The 23025-nt window shown below is 41.0% G+C and overlaps 1 protein-coding gene across 4 annotated transcripts in view; it reads right to left on the reverse strand.

The window, feature by feature from the left end:
* Positions 1–23025, reverse strand: part of SLC2A3 (solute carrier family 2 member 3) — a 103431-nt gene that overhangs the window by 11296 nt on the left and 69110 nt on the right. For 3 of the 4 annotated variants that reach the window (XM_059403616.1, XM_059403615.1, XM_059403614.1), the window contains exons 3-4: positions 1190–1282; positions 504–664 (exon numbers count right to left, since the gene is read on the reverse strand). In XM_059403616.1, coding sequence (XP_059259599.1) covers positions 504–664; positions 1190–1282 — 254 coding nt within the window. Of the gene's footprint in view, positions 1–503; positions 665–1189; positions 1283–3095; positions 3390–23025 lie in introns of those variants that run through there. The other variant, XM_059403617.1, reaches the window with a different exon arrangement.

Here is a 23025-nt window from a genome sequence, read left to right on the forward strand (position 1 = left end):
GCAAACAACTTCTGATCTTTTAAATCAAGTAGGTTTCTGGGAAATTCACAGTGTACTTTATTAGAGAGTACTGAATTAGCTTCAGCTGGATTGCAAAGGCTAATCTCTTTTTTTTTTTTTTTTAAAGATTTTATTTATTTACTTGAGAGAGAGACAGCGAGAGAGCATGAACGAGGAGAAGGTCAGAGAGAGAAGCAGACTCCCCATGGAGCTGGGAGTCTGATGCGGGACTCGATCCCGGGACTCCAGGATCATGACCTGAGCCGAAGGCAGTCGTCCAACCAACTGAGCCACCCAGGCGTCCCACAAAGGCTAATCTCTTGATGGGCAGCAGAGCTGCAAGCAGTCCTACTCAGTGCCAGCAGGCCTATCCTTTATTTGCCTCCATGGGAATCTGGGATGCTCGCATTCAAATGCATCATCACCTCCCCATCCTAATTCTCAATAACTGTTCTCCATGCAACCGGAAGAGCCCCCTTCCTTACCCAGTTTCTGGTCAGTACCTGCCAAAGCGGTTAACAAAGAGTCCAACGGAGAAGGAGCCAATCATACCACCAACGGAAAAGATGGCCACAGACAAGGACCAGAGGGAAGTGAGTAACACCTCAGTGGGAGGGTCTTCCAACTTCTCCTCCAAGGTGTAATTGATGAAGTCCTTTATGATCTGCCAATTAAAATGATTGGACAGATAGGTTGTTACGGCTGAATGAGAAGGAGCAAATACTGGGCATTTCCCCCTCCCTAAAAACCAGCATTACAATCACTGGTAGAGAATCAAGTAAATGGGCGGGGATGGAAGAGATCCAGACATTTGTTCACGGTAGCTCTGAAAACAATTTTGATTTGTCCTGAAAATCCCAGTAGGGAGCAGCACGATGTTCAGCGACTACCCCAGTCCTCCCCTAAGACCCTCCCACCCTCCTGTAACTAAGCCCTGAGGGATAATAAAGGAAGTTTATCAAGACAGGGTGAGAGGAGGAATGGATTCCAGTCAAGGGTATGGGGAGCAACTGCGCTTTTTCCTTTGACTAAGGATTCAGTTATACTTCCCCACCAGTATTATTTTGCCTCTTCAGCCTTCACCAAGCTAGATACCAAGTTTGTCTGAAATTCTTCATTCTCAAAACCCTACTACTTAAAGGAATAATTTCCCTATTGCAAAGTCTAACTCTAGTCGCTTGGCACTCACCATCTCAGGAGCATTGATGACTCCAGTGTTGTAGCCGAACTGGAAAGAGCCTATTGTAGCAATGGAGATGGCAAAGATCAGAGGCGCGGTGACCTGGGGTGGGGGGAGAAAGGGAAGAAACAGTCCTTAAAGCTCTCCACTGATGATTGTCTCTGAGTAATTCAGGAGATCGATTAGGAGCACTTGGCCTAGGAGTGGTATGGAAAGAGCAAAAACTTAACGAAATTTAGGTAATGAATGGGGGAACACAAAAGCACAGGTTATACTTGAGAACTTCTCCGGAGATATAGACAACCACAAAAACTTGGGAAAAGTGGCAAGAAAAACTGGGAAGTTAAGAGGAACTGGGTTAGCTGGTTTCAAACTATTAAAAAAGACCCGCTCCATATAAAAACAAGCTTAGAACTGCAGGAAGAGAGCGAGCCTTGGGATTCCTAGAAATGGGATTCTTTCGGAAACAGCTACATCCAGTGCTGTCTGCTTCTGGACCCAAGATCCCACTGAAGCCCGGAGTGGTGGTGGTACCTTTTGCCACTGGGCTGTTCTTTTCGCTCTGGATAGTGGAATTGACAAAATCTACCTGCGGTATCCTGATCCCATTTGAAATTCTTCCTGTTCACTTCGTTTAGTACTACTACCCCCACCCAGTAGGGGGAGAGCACAAGCTCACTCCCAAACTAACCGACCAGAGTAGGGCTGGGGAGGGGGAGTCCTCTCTCACCTTGCTGGGAGTAATTCAATCATGTGTTTATCTTAGATTTCCAACTCGATTTTTATGGCTGAGTACATCTTCTGCTGCATTCCCCCCACCAAATCCTTCCTTACTTAACCACCCCCTCTTTATGTTAGACAGAGTGGCCAGCCAGAAGTTTGTTCCTCAAGTTGACCTTGCACCCCAGACAGCCAGGCATTAAGTACCCAAGACGCCCTCGCACGCACACAGTTCTTTCTGCTTAATCCATTTCTCATCAATACTGACCTCTTCCTTTCTGCTTTGCTTCATTACTTACTATTCTTTTTTTTTTTTTTAAAGATTTTTATTTATTTATGAGAGAGAGCGAGAACGAGCACAGGCAGACAGAGTGGAAGGCAAAGTCAGAAGGCAAAGTCCCGCGGAGCAAGGAGCCCGATGTGGGACTCGATCCCAGGACACTGGGATCAAGACCTGAGCCGAAGGCAGCTGCTTAACCAACTGAGCCACCCAGGCGTCCCTATTACTTACTATTCTTGAGGACCTTTTTCTCCACCCCTTTTCTTATCTCCCCTTATTTTCAAATAAGCTCACCTTGGCGACAGTGATTTTTCTCCCAGCACATATACTACATACGTAACACACAATAACACATTAATGTGCTGTGCACTCACAATCACAACACCAATAAGGACAACTAGAATTCTCCCTCCTTAGTATCCGTGGACTAAACAACAAAATAGATGGCTGGACACTTGACCCAAGCCCTCAAACGAATCCCAGGTCCTTTCAAGTTTAAGGCTTCCAGAGCAATCTTCCTGCTGCCTCACTGAGACCCACACTTGTAATCAACACAGCCAAGCATCCTGGAACACTCAACCATCTCACCCCCACATCCTTAATATCATGTGATTATGCTAAAACCAAGCCAAAGCAACAAAACCCCTGAGAAACACACAACTTCTCCAGGTGACTCTCCCTGCCACAGGAAGGTCAGTGGGACTGGGATTAAGTCCTTTAGACGCTGTGACATCCAAAGAGAACAGACAGAACCACAGCATCACAGGCTGGAGAAGAAAATGAAAAGGCCTGAAGATGGCTAGATGGCTACATGACTCGTAATAAAACAGAGCACAGCCATCTCCGTTAAAGCCGGCTTTTCTGAGTTTACCCCCGAACACAAGCAAAGATAACTGGTAATTATATTAATCTTACCTTCTGGGTCCCCATGGCCTTAATTTAATTCTTTTCCAATCTTCAACAAAGATCTAGGAGCGGGACCCCAGAGATCCGTCTTCCAATCAATAAAACCTCCAGAATGCCCCCGGCAGCAAGCTCTCCTCTCAGCCTCACAGCGATGCGCGATCCCACCCTTACTCTCACCGTTACAGCGGGCCAGGGACGGATTTATAATCTCCGCAAAGGGTGGAGCCTGCAAAGAAGACAAGCCCCCCTTCTCTCCACCCCCGCTACAGACCCCGTGACCTAGCGGAATTTTGTGACCTCAAACTCTGCCCCCGCCCTAGGCAAGGGCTCCCTCCCTCCCCACCCGGTTTTAAAACCACAGCCGACACCCGCCCCGTGCCAGGGTTTTTTGGTTTGTTTTTTTTTAAGACTCGTCCTCCTTCCCTCTTCTAATAGCGATAATCTCTTAGTTTCAAATACAAAATGCTACCAGAAAAGCCTGAAGGGAGGGCAAATTCACTTCAATTTTTGCTCTCACATCTGCTGGGAATAAAGTCAATCTAAAGAGATGAAACAAAATGCTACTTATACAAGATAAAGTTGACTGGGGGCTACTGTCTGAGAGTTCAGGCTGTTTGGAGTGTAAGCAGATAGATTCACCATGCTTTGAATTTATCAGCTCCTTTTTGATTATAGGCTCGGTCTGCCATCTTAAAGGGGAAGAAAGAGCAGCCTGGAGAAGAAAAGCTAGCAAGGGAAGAACTGGGCTAGTTTTTGGCTCTCTTTGTCTTCTGATTAGCACAATCTCTCAGGGAGGAAGAAAACCTGAGTATCCGGGAGCCAGACCACCTCTCCTGGGTTGAAGGAACAAGAGAATCAACTGCTTATGGGATACCATTCAAACTCCTTAAGATGGCATTTACCCTACCGCTTACTATAAATCCTTCCCATTCTGAGATATTGTACCTCTAGCCTCAGGTTTCTAGCATCTAGAGATGGAACGATGACCACATTCAGCGACACAGGTGCTTGTTGTGTGCACACTGCACGTCAGGTACTCTCCAAAAGCTTGAGGGTTCGTCAGTATGTAGGACAAAAAGGGTCCTAGCTTTTTATTTATTTATTTATTCATTCATTCATTCATTTATTTTTTTAAAGATTTTATTTATTTATTTGACAGACAGATCACAAGTAGGCAGAGAGGCAGGCAGAGAGAGAGGAGGAAGCAGGCTCCCCACTAAGCAGAGAGCCTGATGCGGGGCTCGATCCCAGGACCCTGGGATCATGACCTGAGCTGAAGGCAGAGGCTTTAACCCACTGAGCCACCCAGGCGCCCCAGGTCCTAGCTTTTAAGGAATTTATAGTATTTCCCTTCGTATTCTGTAAGGAGTTAGTTGGACAGCTAGGTAGTCAGGGTCAGGGTCCCCAACAAGAAAATACAGAGTCAGGGCAGTTCAAATGAAGTGACATCTTATTCTGCAGCTTGGACAGGAGTACACTATTTTGCTTTGCAGCATTTGCAGAGATGACTTCTTCATTTTTTTAACTTACTCTTTTTTTTTTCCATTTTATTTTATTTATTTCCAGTGTTCCAAAATTCATTGTTTATGCACCACACCCAGTGCTCCACACAATGCGTGCCCTCCTGCCCTCCATAATACCCACCACCAGGCTCATTCACTCAGTTTGTGTCTCATAGTCCAGTTTCTCATGCTTCATCTCCCCCTCCGATTTTCCCCATCTCACTTCTCTCCATCTCCCAATGTGCAAAACATCCTAAAATAAGACAATTAATCACAAAGCACTGGTCTCTAAAACAGGAAAGGGGTGGCAAAGACATAAGCCCCCAGACATATGCAAAAAGACCAATAGCATAGAGACATTAACCTAACAGGTAGACAGATACATAACCAAAGCCCTAATCCGCAGGACTCAGCACACCCTGATTGTTTAAGATAATTCCACAAAAGAGCTCACAAAACCCCCTAAATTTTGAAAGTCCAGGGACAACCCACCCCAGGCGTCCCCCTCCCCAGAGCTTTATGTGCTCTTTCTCTTGCTTTGCTACCCACGGGTCTTCATCTTTGAAACAGCATGACCAAGGACCTCAGGCACTAAGGCGACAGAAATCCTCTAACTCACTTCTATTTAACAAAATAAAAAAGGGACAAGCCCACCTGATTTTTACACAACTAGAGAGAATAATCAATAGCCTGTTGATTACGGACTGCGAATTTCTTGAAAGAAGTGTGATAAGTATTTGATTACTCAGTCATACAAGAAAATTGAGCAAGATGAGTAGAAAAAATAGGGAAAATGTGAACAGAGGAAAATGAAGGATAATGAAAGGAGAGAGGGAGGAGGCCCAGGGTGTGAGTAAACAAAGAAAACAATTTAGTTCTGATTAAAGATTTGGGTGAGAGATAGTATCAAGGCTTTGAAGGGGGGGCGTGGAGGGGCGGGGGGGTGGGTGGGATGGGGAATGAAGGCTCTTGGGAGGGGTGGGGCGTGGGAATATCAATGGTCAATTTCCTAATGCCGGTTAATTTGTAGCCTAGCAACAACCTCACTATGTGGAAGAGGGTGACCAAGGACAGAGCACAGTAATTGGACCCAATTTTCCTAGTTGGTAAACTGGTGTTTAGGTTTTGGTTGAGGGCCTAGAATTCAAACTGATGCTACAGGACCTGAAACAAACCAGATTATGTTTTCTCTCTCTCGCTAAAAAAAAAAAAAAAAAAAAATTCTAAATTGTAAGCTGAGAGAACCAAGTATAAGTGAAACGTGACATCCAAGAAAACCTTCCCGGAGGTCACACCTCCCCTCCCCCGCCTCATTCCTGTCCTTCCAGGAAACACTGAGCCTAGAGGCCCCTTAAGTTACCACAGCAACTGAATTTAGCAGCCAAAGGACAAAGAATATCTTGTATGGCAGTGAGGTCCAGTAGAAATATAATCCAAGCTATTTATGTAATATAAAATTTGCTAGTAGTCACATTAAAAATTTTAAAAGAAACGAGAGGTTTATTTAAGTAACTATTTTATTTGACCCACTATAACCCAAATAATATTATTTTAGTATGATATCAGTATAACAATTATTACTAAGGTAGTTTACTACCCCCCAACTATGTCTTTGAAATTCAGTGTATATTTCATGTTTATAACACATCTCCATTTTAGACTCTTAAGTTTTCTACAATTAAATACAGCTTCTATCAAAACAACAAAGCTGTGTTTAATGGGAAAATCAACAATTCAGTTTCTCAGTTGGACTAGTCCCATGTAAGTACTCAGTAGACCCAAGAGGCTCACGGCTGAACCTTGCAGCTTAGAGTAAGAGGACGATTATGCTCTGTTTTCCTCTGGTCTTTTCTACTTTTTTCTTATCTTGGCTTTTATTTATTATTTGTGTCACAGTGTCATTCTTGGCTCTAAATCATTTATCTTTTTTCCTCCCTCTTCCTAAGCTTTGTATAATTAGTCTTAAATAATGTTTCGCAAAAGCAAACTGCATGGGTAAAAGTACAAAGTCGGTCTGTGTTCCCTCCTCCATTTGCTCAAAGCAGGCTCCAAGGTAATTCCAGAGCACTGTGTTTGCCCCAGTAATTATTTGCCCAATGGTTAACAAAAGAATACATGGAATTGTGAAGGCACAGAATTTATGTGTCCCAAATTAATTTGTGTAAAGCTGCTACGGAGAAAGACAATACTGAAGGTTAAGTTTTAGATGTGTGAATTCTGTACAATATTTTCTTCTTGGTGAAAAGCAGTGAGGGTGAAAGGGAGACAGATCTGAAATATATTTTGTCTGGCTAACTCAGTCTGAGAAAATTACCTTTAAGAAAATAAAGCAAGTTAATAGGGACAGAGAGCATTCTTCTAGCAATATATGTACTTTTAAAAGTTTCAACTGGAATTCAACGGAATCTCAACCATCTAAAAGCGTGCTGAATGTATTAAGATAAATGCTTCTTGAGTAAGAGGGAATCTAAGAAACTGCTGACCAGAAACCAGCTTAGCCCCAGAGACGCCCCAGTTAAGCAATCCTCCCCCTGGGCAACAGATAACAGTTGCTCAATGCAACTGTGTGTTGATGTTTTGGGGAGATTGGCTGTTTGATTGGGGTCTTCGATGCACTTAGAATCCCAGCTCCAATCAGTCAGGAGTTACAGCTCTGGCGATTAATCTGGTAATTATGCTAGGTTCAGGCCAGCAAGGTAAATGTCCTAAAATGTATCTTGGGATCATTTGATTCCTGTGAGGTGTTCTTCCTTCTTTACTGAAAACAACGTAAGAAATGTGGTGAAACATTTAAAAATGGAATAGACTGGGAAGAAACGTTATGAAATTCCCACCTAATAGTTTAATGTAGGTCTGCTAAGAAGAAAAGTAATGAATGAAAATGCTTTGAAATCTCTTAGGTCCAAACACAGGTATCAGCAGACCATACATCTGAATCCTAGCTTCTTGCTGCTCTGCGGGAGGATATCTGCTACTGTGATAATCGAGGAGGAAAACAAATAAAAAAAAAAATCCTTAAGTCAAGGAATCCAGGACTTTAAACACAGAGAGTTAAAGACAGAGAAAGCCACCTCTTTCATAGAATAGCATACTGGCATTTCAAGGGGGTGGGGAGTGGGGGAGTGGGGGTTGTGTGGGGGGGAGCTAATGCCTAAAGATTGCCAGAGTTAATTCTATTCTTTGCTTACAACTTACATTTGTAATTTCCCCCTAAAGAACAACTTTTTTTTGCATGTTATTTACTAATCTTCCTCTAATAGGCTAAGTGTAGTCAAAATTCATTTTGAATGTGAAAACAACAGGGTAAAGAAAGAAAAAATTTGAGAAATGTTGATTTTCCTGTCTACACTGGGAAGCCATTTGTCACTCCAGTTGACCCTGAAGCACCTAATCCAAGCTCTCAGACCCTTACCACTTTCTAAGGGGATCTCTCCTCCTCCAGTTTCCTTCAAAAATCAATCTATCCTGTACCAGTGCTAGATGAATTGCACTAAATCAAAATCATTATCATATCATTCTCCTATTCAAATGTCTTCAGTGTTACAGAATAAAGTCTGGATCAGTACTGTCCAACAGAAACAATGTGAACTATATAAAAAATTTAAAATTTTCCAGTAGTCACATTTAAAAAGAGTGAAAAGAAATAGTGTATTTCAATATTGTATTTTATCTAACCTAATATATACCAAATATTGTAATTTCAACCTATAGATAATAAAGAAATTATTAATGAGATATTTCTATCTCTCTCTTTTTTTTGGTACTAGATCTTAAAAATTCAGTCTTTTTTATACTTACAGCACACCTTAATTGGGACACTAAATTTTCAACAATTAAGGTGAAATGATTAAATGATTGTCTGATCAAAACAATGAATTGTGTTTAACAAAAACACTTTATGGTACTTCTAATTTTGTTACACTCTTCAATTTTTTTTTGTTTCTGTCATTTTCTTTCTTTCTCTTTCCTGACTTTTTCTTTCTTTTCTTCCTTCCTTTTCTTTCTTTCTTTCCTTTCCTCTGTTCCTCCTTCTTTCCCTCCCCTTCCTTCTCCCCTCTCTCTCCTTCCTTCTCTCTTCCTTCCTTCTTTCTTTCTTTCTTTCTTTCTTTCTTTCTTTCTTTCTTTCTTCTTTTTTATGTTATCTCTATGCCCAACATGGGACTCACACTTAACACCACAAGATCAAGAGTTGTGTGCTCTAACGACTGAGCCAGCCAGGTGCCCCAACACTGCTTCAATTTTTAAATATAAACTCAATGAATTAAAATGGGATGCAGTTAATAAGTAAACTCCTCAGTCACACTACTCACATTTTAGGTATATCTCTCCTTTACCCAAGCCAAACTGAACCAACTGTCAGTGTTCAAACACAGTGCTCCAACAGCCCTATATACCTCTTCATCTGTATCCTTTATTACAGCCTTTATAATAAACTCATAAATGTGAGGAAATGTTTCTTAGAGTTCTTTCAGTCCTGTTGAGTTCTGTTTTGCTCTAGCAAATTAATGAAATCCAAGAGGGGGTTGTTGGAACCTCTGATCTCCAGTAGTTGATAACCTGGATTTGCCACTAGCATCTGAAGTGGAGGGAGAGGGAGACAGTCTTGGGGGCTGGGCCCTTACCCTGTGACACCTGATGCTATCTCATGGTAGATAGAATTGGGTTGAAATGGGAGGGTATTCTGTTATCATGGCTGAGAACTGAGGAATTGCTTGGTGGTGTGAAAAAACACACACCAGACTGCCATAACAAAACACCACAGACCGGATGGCTTAAACAACAGAAACTTATTTTCTTAACAGTTCTGGAGTCTGGGATCCAAGATCAAGGTGTTGGCAGGTTTGGTCTCTCCTCAGGGTTTTCTCCTTGACTTGTACATGGTCTTTTTCTCTGTGTGCCTGCATCCCTGGTGACTTGAACATCTACATTTCCTGTTCTTATAGGGACATCAGTAGGATTGGATTAGGCCCATCTAAAGGCCTCATTTTAACTTAATCACTTCTTTAAAGGCGTGTCTCCTAATACAATCACATTCTGAGGTACTGGGGATTATGCCTACCATATGAGTTTTGGGGGAACACAAGTCAGCCCATCATACCATATCATTAGAGACTCACTCTTGGGGCGCCTGGGTGGCTCAATGGGTTAAGCCTCTGGTCAACAGGAAGCCTGCTTCCCCCTCTCTGGCCTGCCTCTCTGCCTACTTGTGATCTGTCAAATAAATAAATAAAAGCTTATAAAAAAAGAAAAAAGACTCACTCTTTTGTACTTTTTCATCTTTTTTTTTTTTTTAAAGATTTTATTTATTTATTTGACAGAGAGTGATCACAAGTAGGCAGAGAGGCAGGCAGAGAGAGAGGAGGAAGCAGGCTCCCTGCTGAGCAGAGAGCCCGATGCGGGGCTCGATCCCACGACCCTGGGATCATGACCTGAGCTGAAGGCAGAGGCTTTAACCCACTGAGCCACCCAGGTGCCCTGTACTTTTTCATCTTGAATATCCTTCCCAACTGACTAACTCCTAGTCATACATACAATAACCAGTTATCTTCTCCCCTTTGTGAAACATTCCCAGACAAACCTAAGATGATATGGTTTCCTTTGGGCAACAACCTATCCCAAATATATCTATATTATAGGACTTACTATATCCCATAGCAATTATTTGTTAACATATTTGCTTACTTTTCTAAATTGTGAGTACTCTGAGGACAGACATTTTATTATGTCCACAGTGCCCAACAAATAGGTGAACAAAAAAAATGTTTGATAAATTAGCTGAATAAAACATGTCCAAAGTCTATCCTTAGGGCTGTTGAATATCTAAACAATCTAGAACCTGATTAGTAATTTTTTAAAGTTTTTTTTTGTTTGCTTTTTTAATATTTTGTTTATTTATTTGTCAGAGAGAGAACACAAGCAGGGGAAGCAGCACGCAGAGGGAGAAGCAGGCTCCCCACTGAGCAAGGAGCCCCATATGGGACTTGATCATAGGACCCTGGGATCGCCACCCGAGCCCAAGGCAGACACTTAACCGAATGAGCCACCCAGGTGTTGCTTCTTCTTCTTCTTCTTTTTTTTTTTAAGGAATCTCTACACCCAACATGGGGCTCAAACTGACAACCTTGAGATCAAGAATTTTGTGTTCCATTGACTGAGCCAACCAGGCGCCTTCCTAATTAGTAAATTGTACAATATGATTATAGAAATGATTTGTTAATAAAGGTAGTGATTCACAGATGTCTGAAAAAATTTAGAGAATAAACCGTTAGAAAATAAACTTCTTTTAGGGATATACATGGATGTGGCTTGATAACTTGATGAAGGTGATACAATTTGCTTTATTTCCCAAGAACCAGTCCTTAATGTATTCAAAGATTACAAGTATACTAGCATTTCTGAAGTTTTATTTGTCATCAGTAAAACATACAGCCAATTTAAAGAAATGTACAATCAGCCTTGTGTCTGTTTCATTGGCACCACTCATCTCTAAAGCTCTGCTAATCATCAGCGAAGCCTTCAGTTTGACATTAAAACAGAACAAAACAGAACACCTCTAGTACTAGTCTAGGCTATCATCAGTTAATTTGTAAGCACATACTGTATAGGACTTGTTATTCTTACCCTTTAAGGTTATATGCTATACTCCTAATCTATTCTTTTTTTAAAGATTTTATTTATTTCAGAGAGGCATCTGAGATAGTGACAGCAAAAGTGGGGAGGAGAGGGAGAAGCAGGCTCCCCAATGAACAGAGAGCCCTATACTCCTAATCTAAATAGGCATCTTGAAATGGTCACTATCTTATCTGTTAGAATATTGAAGTTTATGTTTGGGTCTGTTGTCAGTTTCCAAGTGGACACTTTTGAAATGTGCTTAGCATAGACAAATCTATTACCATGCCATGTTATTGTATTACTTAAAAAATGCTTTGCTATTACTAGTTTACAAATTTATTCCCCCAGGGACACCTGGGTGGCTCAGTTGGTTAAGCGGCTGCCTTCGGCTCAGGTCATGATCCCAGCATCCTGGGATCGAGTCCTACATCGGGCCCCTTTGCTTGGTGGGGAGCCTGCTTCTCCCTCTGCCTCTGCCTGCCACTCTGTCTGCCTGTGCTTGCTCTGGCTTCTCTCTCTGTGACAAATAAATAAATAAAATCTTTAAAAAAACCAAAAAACAAAAAAAAAAAAATTATTTCCCCAAATACACTGTGAGCTTCCTAAAAACAGTGACTAAGCCTTATTTGTTTCAATATTCTGAATATCTGATACACTGTAAGTTAATGAACAAATGTTCGTTGAAGAAGTGAAAAAATGAATGGTGACCAATATCAGGATTCATATAGAACTGAACATAGTACTTTTTTTTTTTTAAGATTTCATTTTTAAGTAATCTCTATAACCAACGTGGGGCTCAAACTCAAAACCTCAAGATCAAGAGTCACAACCTCTACTGACTGAATCTGCCAGACACCCATGAACATAGTTTTTTTGTTTTGTTTTGTTTTTAAGATTTTATTTATTTATTTGATAGAGAGAGATACAGCTAGAGAGGGAACACAAGCAGGGGGAGTGGGAGAGGGAGAAGCAGGCTCCCTGCTGAGCAGGCAGCCTGATGTGGGGCTTGATCCCAGGATTCTGGGATCATGACCCCAGCCGAAAGCAGACACCTAACGACTGAGCCACCCAGATGCCCCTTGAATATAGATTTTGTTTTTGTTTTTTTCAAAGATTTTATTTATTTATTTGACAGGCAGAGATCACAAGTAGGCAGAGATGCAGGCAGAGAGAGAGAAAGAGAGAGGAGGAAGCAGGCTCCCCGCCAAGCAGAGAGTTCAATGTGGGACTCAATCCCAGGACCCTGAGATCACAACCTGAGCTGAAGGCAGAGGCTTAACCCACTGAGCCACCCAGGCACCCTCCCTTGAACATAGTTTTAATTGTATTTATATCCTGTCTGTCTCTAAAAAGATTTTTTTTTTTTTTAAATGGGGGGTACAGGGAAGAGGGAGAGAGAATCTTAAGCAGGTTCTCTGTCTAGCATGGAGCCCAACACAGGGATTGATCTCAGAATCCTGAGATTATGACCTGAGCCAAAATCAAGAGTCTGACCCTTACTGAGCCACCCAGGCACTCCTCTAAAAAGAACGTGTTAACAAAGAAAAAAGAATAGTGGCATGTATTTCATTTCATTTCTTTGCTTTTTTTAAGTAGGCTCCATGCCAAGCATGGAGCCCAATATGGAGCTTGAACTCACAACCCTGAGGTCAAGACCTGAGCTGGTATCAAGAGTAGAGGCTTGGGGTGCCTGGGTGGCTCAGTGGGTTAAGCCTCTGCCTTCGGCTCCGGTCATGATCCTGGGGTCCTGGGATCGAGCCCCGCGTTGGGCTCTCTGCTCAGCAGAGAGCCTGCTTCCTCCCTCTCTCTCTGCCTGCCTCTCTGCCTACTTGTGATCTCTGTCTGTCAAATAAATAAATAAAATCTTTAAAAAAAAAAGTTAAAGAAAAAAAGAGTAGAGGCTTAATTAACTGAGCTACTCAGGTGCCCCACTAGTCTGTATTTCTTTTTTTTTCTCCCCTTCTTTAAACATTTAAAAAAAAAATTTATTGGGACACCTGGGTGGCTCAGTTGGTTAAGCATCTTCCTTTGGCTCAGGTCAATGATCCCACAGTCCTGGGATTATATCCTGCCGCAGACTGCTTGCTCAGTGGAAACTGCTTCTCCCTGTGCCTGCCGCTTCCCCTGATTGTGCACGCTCTCTCTCTCTGGCAAATAAATAAAAACCATCTTTAAAAACATTTATTTATTAATCCATCCTAGGGGGAGAGAGAGTACACAAGTCGGGGGGAGTGGTGGTGGGGGGAAGGGGAGGGATAAGCAGACTCCTTGCTGAGCACAGAGCCCAGCTGGAGGGTTCCACCTCACCACTCTGAGATCACTACCCAAGCAGAAGCCAAGACTCGGATGCTCAACCAACCTACCCACCCAGGCACCCCAGTGGTCTCTATTTCTTAAACAAAAATACTCATTTGATGGTTAATATTTAACATTATCTACCATTAGGATGACTAATTCCCTCTTAACTCACTCTGTAAGTACATTACCCTAATACCAAAACCAGACAGACATTACAACTATAGACCAATATCTCTCATGAACATAGATGCAAAAGACCTTAAGAACATATTAGTAAATATAATACAACAATAAATAAAAATAATTATTATACATCATCACCAATTGGGATTTATTACAGGTATGCAAGGCCTGTTTAATATTTGAAAATCAATAAATGTAATCCATCATATTGGCAAGTTAAAAAAAAACCTCACACAGTTGTGTCAATAAATGTAAAATTTGACAAAATCCAACACTTTTTCATAATTAAAAACTGTCAGTAAACCAGGAATATAAAGGAACTTCCTTGATAAAAAAGCAAACCTGTAACTAACAACATACTGAAATAGTGAAAAAGCCAAAATTTTCAAACTAAGATCAGGTACAAGGTAGAAATGTTCTCTCTCACTACTTCTTTTTGACATTAGATAAAAGTGCTAGCTAATGTGGGTGCCTGGGTGGCTCAGTGGGTTAAGCCTCTGCCTTCAGCTCAGGTCATGGTCTCAGGGTCCTGGGATCGAGCCCCACATTGGGCTCCCTGCTTAGAGGGGAGCCTGTTTCCCCTCCCTCTCTCTGCCTGCCTCTCTGTCTACTTGTGATCTCTCTCTCTGTGAAATAAATAAATGAAATCTTAAAAAAAAAAAAAAAAGTACTAGCTAATGTAATAAGACAGGAAAAGGAAATAAAAGGTATACAGATTAGGAAGAAATAAAACTGTTTGAACATGACAGGATTGTCTATAAAAATAAAATCCAGAATTAAATTAAATTAAATTACAGAATTCCTGAAAGTAATAAATTATTATGGCAAGGTTGCAAGATCAAGGTTAATATATATAAAAGTAAATCATAGTTCTATATACCAGGAAAAAAGGTAGAACTTGACATTAAAAACACAATACCACTTATATTAACATCCGTAAAGTGAAATATTTAGATATAAATCTAACAAAATATGTACAAGAGCTGGGGCGCCTGGGTGGCTCAGTGGGTTAAGCCTCTGCCTTCGGCTCAGGTCAAGATTCCAGGGTCCTGGGATCAAGCCCCACATCCGGCTCTCCACTCAGCGGGAAGCCTGCTTCTCTTTCCCTCTCTCTCTGCCTGCCTCTCTGCCTACTTGTGATCTCTGTCTGTCAAATCTTAAAAATAAATAAATAAATAAATAAATAAATAAGAATTCTGATGAACTAATTTAGATAGAAGTAAATAAATGGAGAATTAGTCTATACTTATGGATAGGAAGACTCAATATTGTCAAGATGTTAGTCTTCCCAACTTGAAATATAGATTCAATGCAATCCGAATCAATGTCCCAGTAAGTTACTTTGTGGATATAAAATACTGATTCTAAAGTTTATATGAAGTGACACAAGACCCAGAATAGCCAACACAATATTGGAGGACAACAACACATTTGTAGAACTGGTATTACCTACCTGACTTTGAGACTTACCATAAAGTCTCAGTAATCAAAACATTGTGGTATTATGAAAACAATAGACAAATAGATCAATAGAACAGAATCAAGACCCACATGAATACAGTTGACTGCTTTTTTACAAAGAAACAAAGGCAACACCGTGGAGCAGAGATAATCTCCTTCTCAACAAATGGTTCTAGGACAACATGATGTCTGCATGCAGACAAAAAAAGAAAAAAGAAAGAAAGAAAGAAAAAGAATCCAATAACGGATCTTATACCTTTCACAAAAATGAACTCAAAATGGATCATAGATCTAAATGTGAAACCAAAGATAATAACTCCCAGAAGATAACATTGAAGAAAAACTTAGATGACCTTGGGTATGGCAATGCCTTCTTTAGTTAGAACTCCAAAGGCACCACCCATGAAAACAATATTTGGTAAGTTGGACTTTATTAAAATTAAAATTTCTGCTCTGGAAAAGACATTTTCAAGAGAATAAGACGACAAACCACAGGCTGGAATAAAATATTTGCAAAAGACACATCTAATAAAGGGCTATTATCCAAAATATAGAAAGAGCAGTTAAAATTCAACAATAAAAGAAAAGAGTAACCTGACTAAAAAAATAGGCCAAGGACCTCAGGGGAGAAACATTGCCCCACAAGATATACAAATGGCAAATAAGCATATGAAAAGATCCTCCAGGGTGCCTGGGTGGCTCAGTGGGTTAATCCTCTGCCTTGGGCTCAGGTCATGATCTCAAGGTCCTGGGATCGAGTCCCGTATCGGGCTCTCTGCTCAGCGGGGAGCCTGCTTCTTCCTCTCTCTCTGCCTGCCTCTCTGCCTACCTGTGATTTCTCTCTCTGTGTGTCAAATAAATAAAAAATCTTTAAAAAAAAAACAAAAAACAAAAAGAAAAGATCCTCCACATTAAAGGTCATAAGAAAAAATGAAAATTAAAACAACCCAAACTGTTCTAAAACAAATAAATCTAAAAAAAGAAAAAGACCAATTTCCTATTCAATCTTATCTTAAAAAAGCAGAGGCTGCGTTCATTTCATTTCTGTGTCTTTTCCTCCAACATCATTTCCATCACTATGTCAATACTTTGGTACAGTAGATATTTGATAAGTATTGGGGGGGGGGTTAAATAGTTTCATTTTGGAGCCAGACAGTTTTCTATGGGAGAGAATATATTGACTGGACATAAACGCTTCACTCTTATTGGTAAACCAGAATGCCAATTAAAATATTATAACCTCTTTTCAGTTTCAGTAGCACAACTTGCCTTTAAGCCCTGTCTAATCAGTCAACTAGGCTTGTCCCTTGTTACCTCTTTAATGAAATCAAGTGATTAATTTCTCTTTTCAAGATGAAAAAAAAAAGGAACCATTTATTTATTCATTTTAGAGAGATCCTGGTGGGGCAGTGGGTTGAGTGGGATGGGATAAAGAGGCTTAAGCAGGCGGCATCCGGGCGTGGAGCCTGACTCAGGACTTGATCTCACCACCCTGAAATCATGACCTGAACTGAAACCAAGAGGCAGAAGCTCAAAGGAGAAGCCACCAAGGCACCCATCAAATTATTAATTTCTATTGATCAATTAATCAGTTGATAAGAATGTCCTATGAAAAGAACAGTAAACACCATACCTCTAAACTTGTTTGAATATAAACTTTTATTTGGTACTCATTTCCTTAAAAACTTCACTTCACGCTTTCTTTTTTTTTTTTTTTAAGATTTTATTTATTTGCCAGAGACACAAGCAGGCAGAGAGGCAGGCAGAGGCTGCGAGAGAAGCAGGCTCCCTGCCGAACAAGGAGCCCGATGCGGGACTCGATCCCAGGACCCCAGGACCATGACTGGAGCCAAAGGCAGCAGCTTAACCAACTGAGCCACCCAGGCGTCCCTCACTTCACGCTTTTAAGTTCACTTGGCAATACCAAGTAATTATTATTATTATTATTATTATTATTATTATTTTTAAAGATTTTATTTATTTATTTGCCAGAGAGAGATCACAAGTAGGCAGAGAGGCAGGCAGAGAGAGAGAGGAGGAAGCAGGCTCCCCGCTGAGCAGAGAGCCGGATGCGGGACTCTATCCCAGGACCCTGAGATCACGACCTGAGCCGAAGACAGCGGCTTAACCCACTGAGCCACCCAGGCGCCCTATTATTTTTTTGAATCAAGTATTTTTTAATACTCAGCAGAGATTAAGTTGATTTTACCATGCCAAGACATCATGTATATTATACTAATTATTAATAATCAATAATAATATTGATAGAGTATGCTCAAAACAGTATCTAGAGGGGTGCCTGGGTGGCTCAGTGGGTTAAAAGCCTCTGCCTTTGGCTCAGGTCTCCATCCCAGAGTCCTGGGATCCAGCCCCGCTTCGGCTCTTGGCTCAGCAGGAAGAGAGCCTGCTTCCTCCTCTCTCTCTGCCTGCCTCTGTGCCTGTGACCTCTGTCTGTCAAATAAATAAATAAAATCTTTAAAAAAAAACAAAAAAACAAAAAAAAAACCAAAAAAAACCAGGTCACTATAGTTGAAAAAAGGAAGATCTGAAGAAAAAAGAACCAGGTTACTAAGAGAAGGAAGTGAGTATCTATGACACAATTCAAACGAGAAAATACCACTACCTTATACAATAGCTGCCCACAAGTAGCCCCATACTCTCCCCTCCCCCATATGCCAACCTAATTCTGAAAGATAAGCAACACAGAAAAAAAAATCTGGGTTTATATTTATTGACACTGCCTAGTGTTTTCCTAACTGGTCTTTCAGGATTAGAGAACAAGTGACACTCTCTTATTACAGAGCATCTCAGTGCTTCCCTGAAATGATCATCTACTCTGAATGCTAGAGCTCCTTCTCCGACACCTCCCCTCACTGATTACAGCTGCCTTGGGTGGGGCATAAACATCTTTCTCACTCATTATACACCCTTTTCAACACCCAGCAGAGACGTGGCTTCATTACATTGCCTACTTCCTCCTATTAACACTAGGAAGAAGGGGTAGGAGAGAGAGAATAATTACAGTCTAGTGTAATTGCCTAAGCAGAGGATTGGAAATCAAAAGAACAGAATCTGAGTCCCGGCTCTGGAACAGGAACTAGAATTGAGACATTTGGATAGGTCACTTAACTTTTCTATGTCTCAACTTCAATATTTAGTTGGAGGCCACTCAGTTCATGGAATTACTGGGAGAAATGAGATAATGCGAAAAAAGGAAGAAAGAAAGGAGGGAAAGACGGAAGGAAGGAAGGAAAGAAAGAAGAAACAGAGAGAGAGAAAGAAGAAAGAGAGAGAGAAAGGAAGGAAGGAAGGGAAAAAAAAAGAAAAAGCCCAATAAACTCTAAATTTAGGCCTGGCAACATCACTGATCATTAAGATATTCACATCAAAGCTACAGTGAGAAATCTCTTCACACCCATTATAATGGCCACTATCAAAAGCAACAAGAGAAAATAACAAATGTTGGAGAGGATATGAAGACATTGATACTCTTATATACTGTTGGTGGTACTGTTAAGGAGTGCAATTGTCATGGAGAACAGTATGGTAGTTCTTCAAAAAAGTAAAAATAGAACTACCCTATGATCCAGAAATCTCCCTTCTAGTTTTGATTTGAATGTATTAATGATCAATGATGTTGGGGATCATATGCTCAGATGTTGTCCATGTGTATCATATTTGGAGAAATTTCTGTTCAAATCCTTTGCCCATTTTTTTTTTTAAAGATTTTGTTTATTTATTTATTTGACAGAGAGAGATCGTAAGTAGGCAGAGAGGCAGGCAGAGAGAGAGAGGAGGAAGCAGGCTCCCTGCTGAGCAGAGAGCCCCATGCCAGGCTCGATCCCAGGACCCTGGGATCACGTCCCGAGCCGAAGGCAGAGGCTTTAACCCACTGAGCCACCCAGGCGCCCCATCCTTTTCCCATTTTTAATCAGGTTGAGTTATTCTGTTGTTGAGCTCTTAATATATTCTGAATATTAACCCCTTATCAGATACATGATTTCTTCCATTTCATAAGCTGTCTTTTCACATTGTTGATTATATCCTTTGATGAACAAAAGTTTGTAAGTTTAATGTAGTCTCGTTTGTCTGTTTTTGCTTTTGTTGCCTGTGTTTTGGTGTCAAATCTATGTTTCATTAGATTTAAGTCTCAAGATAACCCTCAGTGGCTCACCGCTCTGCCCTCGAGCCCCACTGAGGTGTGACAGTGTTGTCCCTTCAGTTGTGGGGGCCAGTCTGGCCCACTGAAACTGAGGAGGAGAAGGTCTGACCTTGAGGGCCCTTGTGCTCTGGGCCTGTGATGGGAGTAGCAACCCTGCTAATCTCTGAATCAACTTCAGTAACAATCTTACCTTTTATTGAAAGATAGGTAATGTTGATAGATCTATTGTCCCAACCCGGAGAATCCTAGCGGACTTAAGTCTTCCTTCATTTTGTTTTCCTGCATCAGGCTCCCTGCTCAGCAGGGAGTCTGCTTCTCCCTCTGGCCCTCTCCCTTCTTGTGCTCTCTCTTTCAAATAAATAAATAAAATATTTTTAAAAATGGTTAAGATAGTAAATCTTATGTTATGTGCTATAAACCACAATAAGAAAGTGAGAAAAAACTAATGGGATTTACTTTGCTACATTTTAGACTTGTTTGGTACTCATCATCCCTTTCTTCTTTCCAATTTCTCCCTTTTGGAAAGAGGGTATCTGTCTTATGCCTGTCCCACTATTGTATTTTGGAAGCACATAACTTTTTTGATTTCACAGGTTCATATCTGGAGAGAAATTCTGCCTTAGGACGAATGTATTTATGTTTTCAAAAAGGTATTTGCTGTTGAATAGAGAAGATGCTGGCAGAGAACAAGAGTGGAAACCCATTAGGATGCTACTGGGCCAGTGAGAAATGATAAGGACTTGAAGTTGGTAGGACTTGAAAGAGGGTGGTGGTAGCAGTAGCAGTAGTAGTAGTAGTGGAAGCAGTAACTTGTTGGAATTGAAAGATATTTTCAAGATAGGGCTAACAAGAGGGTACCTCGGTGGCTCAGTTGGTTAAGCATATGACTTTGGCTCAGGTCATGATCTCAGGGTCCTGGAATCGAGCCTGGTGTCAGAGCCCAGCAGTGGGCTCTGTGCTCGGCGGGGAGCCTGCTCGTTTCTGACCCGACTCCACTCATGCACTCTCTATTCCTCTCTCTCTCTCACTCCTTCAAACAAATAAATAAATAAAAATCTTAAAAAAAATAAAATAAAAAAGCTAGAACCAACAGGGTTACCTGATAGTCTACATGCTGGGTATGAGAGAAGAAAAAAAAAGTTAAAAAATGATCTTCAGGGTTTGGGCCCGATCAATTGGAGAACTGGGGTTGCCATTTATTCATTTAGGAAGGCAGAGAGGGGAGCATGTTTGAGGAGTCAAATCAAGACATGTTTGTTTTATTTTATTTATTTTATTATTTTTTATTTTTAAAGATTTTATTTCTTTATTTGATAGACAGAGATTACAAGTCGGCAGAGAGGCAGGCAGAGAGAGAGAGGAGGAAGCAGGCTCCCCGCCGAGCAGAGAGCCCAATGTGGGACTAGATCCCAGGACCCTAAGATCACGACCTGAGCCGAAGACAGCAGCCTAACCAATGAGCCACCCAGGCGCCCAAGACATGTTTGTTTTAGACATGTTACGTCTGAGATGTTGTGTGTTTGTTTTTTTTTTAAGATTTTATTTATTTGTCAAAGAGAGAGAGAGTGCACATGAAGGGGGAGCCACAGGCAGAGGGAGAAGCAGGCTCCCCGCTGAGCAAGGAGCCCAATGCAGGGCTTGATCCCAGAACCCCAGGATCACAAGCTGAGCCAAAGGCAGATGCCTAACTGACTGAACCACCCAGGCAAGATATGGTTTTTGTTTTTTTTTTTTTTAAGATTTTATTTTATTTATTTATTTGACAGAGAGAAATCATAAGTAGATGGAGAGGCAGGCAGGCAGAGAGAGAGGGAAGCAGGCTCCCTGCTGAGCAGAGAGCCCGATGCGGGACTCGATCCCAGGATCCCGAGATCATGACCTGAGCCGAAGGCAGCGGCTTAACCCACTGAGCCACCCAGGCGCCCAAGATATGGTTTTTGTCTTTAAGTTCCCATGGAAGGGGATAGAGAGAAACATACAAACCAGTGTTATAGGGTTTTATTATTAATGTTATTATTAATAGACTTTATTTTAGGGAGAACAATTTTAAATTTACAGATAAACAGAGAAGAAAGAATCTACAGTGATGTGTGGTGGCTCAGCCAGTTAAGTGTCTGCCTTCAGTTCGGGTCACGATCCCGTGGTCCTGGGATTGAGCCCTGCATTGGGCTCCCAGCTCAGTGGGGAGCCTGCTTCTCCCTCTGCCCCTCCCACCTCCCTGCTGCCCATGCTCTCTGTCTCTGTCTCTCAAATAAATAAATAAATACTTTGAGAGAAAAAAAAAAGTACATAGAGTTCCCATATACCACTGCAGCTTTCCTATTATTAACATTTTGCATGAGTGTAGTATATTTGTACAACTGATAAAACCTATACTGACATATCAGAGTCATTCAAAGTCCACACTTTACATTAGGGTTCACTCGTGGGCTTGTAAATTTTATGGGTTTGGGCAAACGTATAATGACATATATTTATCATTACAGGATCGTAATGAATAATTTCACTGTCCTGTTTAAAAACCTCTGTGCTCTGCCTATTCATCTATCCACCCCTCGACACCCCAACCCCTGGCAACCAGCGTTTTTATCGTTTCCTTAGTTTTGACTTTTGCAGAATGCCGTGTACATAGGCATACTTCGGTGATATTGCAGGTTTGGTTCCAGACCACTGCAATAAAGCAAATATCATAATAAATCAACTCAAATGAATCTTTTTGGTTTCCTAGTACACATAAAGTTATGTGTACACTATACTATAATCTATTAAATGTTCAATAGGGGCGCCTGTGTGGCTCAGTCCATTAAGCGTTAGACTCTTGATTTTGGCTCAGGTCATGATTTCAGAGTCCTGGGATCAAGTCCCCTGTCCAGCTCCATGCTCAGCATGGAGTCTACTTGAGATTCTTTCCCTCTCCCTCTTTCTCCCTCACTGCACTTCCTCCCACTTGCACTCTCTTTCTAAAATAAATAAATCTTGGGGCGCCTGGGTGGCTCAGTGGGTTAAGCCTCTGCCTTCGGCTCGGGTCATGATCCCAGGGTCCTGGGATCGAGTCCCACACATCGGGCTCTCTGCTCGGCAGGGAGCCTGCTTCTTCCTCTCTCTCTTTCAGCCTGCCTCTCTGCCTACTTTTGATCTCTGTCTGTCAAATAAATAAATAAAATCTTTAAAAAAATAAAAAAAAAATAAAAGACAAGAGATAAGAAATGTTGGTGAGAATGTTGAGAAAAAGAAACCCTTGAACACGGTTGACGGAATGTTAATTGGTATAGCTGTTAAAGAAAACAGTATGGAGTTTCTTCTCAAAACAAAACAAAAAACACAAGTACCATATGATCCAGCAATCGCACTTTGGGGTATATATCCAAAGGAAATAAAATCAGTATCTCAAAGATATCTGCACTTCCATGTTCATTGTGGCATCATTCAAAATATCCAAGATATGGAAAGGATCCAAGTTTCTATTGGTGATGAATGCACAATGAAAATGTGATTTTATATATATTATATATATGTACATATATGTTATATTTATATAAAATATTTAGTCATAAAAATAAGGAAGTCCTGCTATTTACAACAACATTGAAGAAACTGTAGTGCATTATGATAAATCAGACAGGGAAAAGAAAATATTGTATGGTATCATATATATGAAATCTAAAAAAAAAAAAAAAAAGTGAAGAGAGCAGAAATGGTGGTTACCAAAGGGTAGGGGTGA

Source organism: Mustela nigripes, chromosome 6 (assembly GCF_022355385.1).
Source record: "Mustela nigripes isolate SB6536 chromosome 6, MUSNIG.SB6536, whole genome shotgun sequence".
Classification (NCBI taxonomy): domain Eukaryota; kingdom Metazoa; phylum Chordata; class Mammalia; order Carnivora; family Mustelidae; genus Mustela; species Mustela nigripes.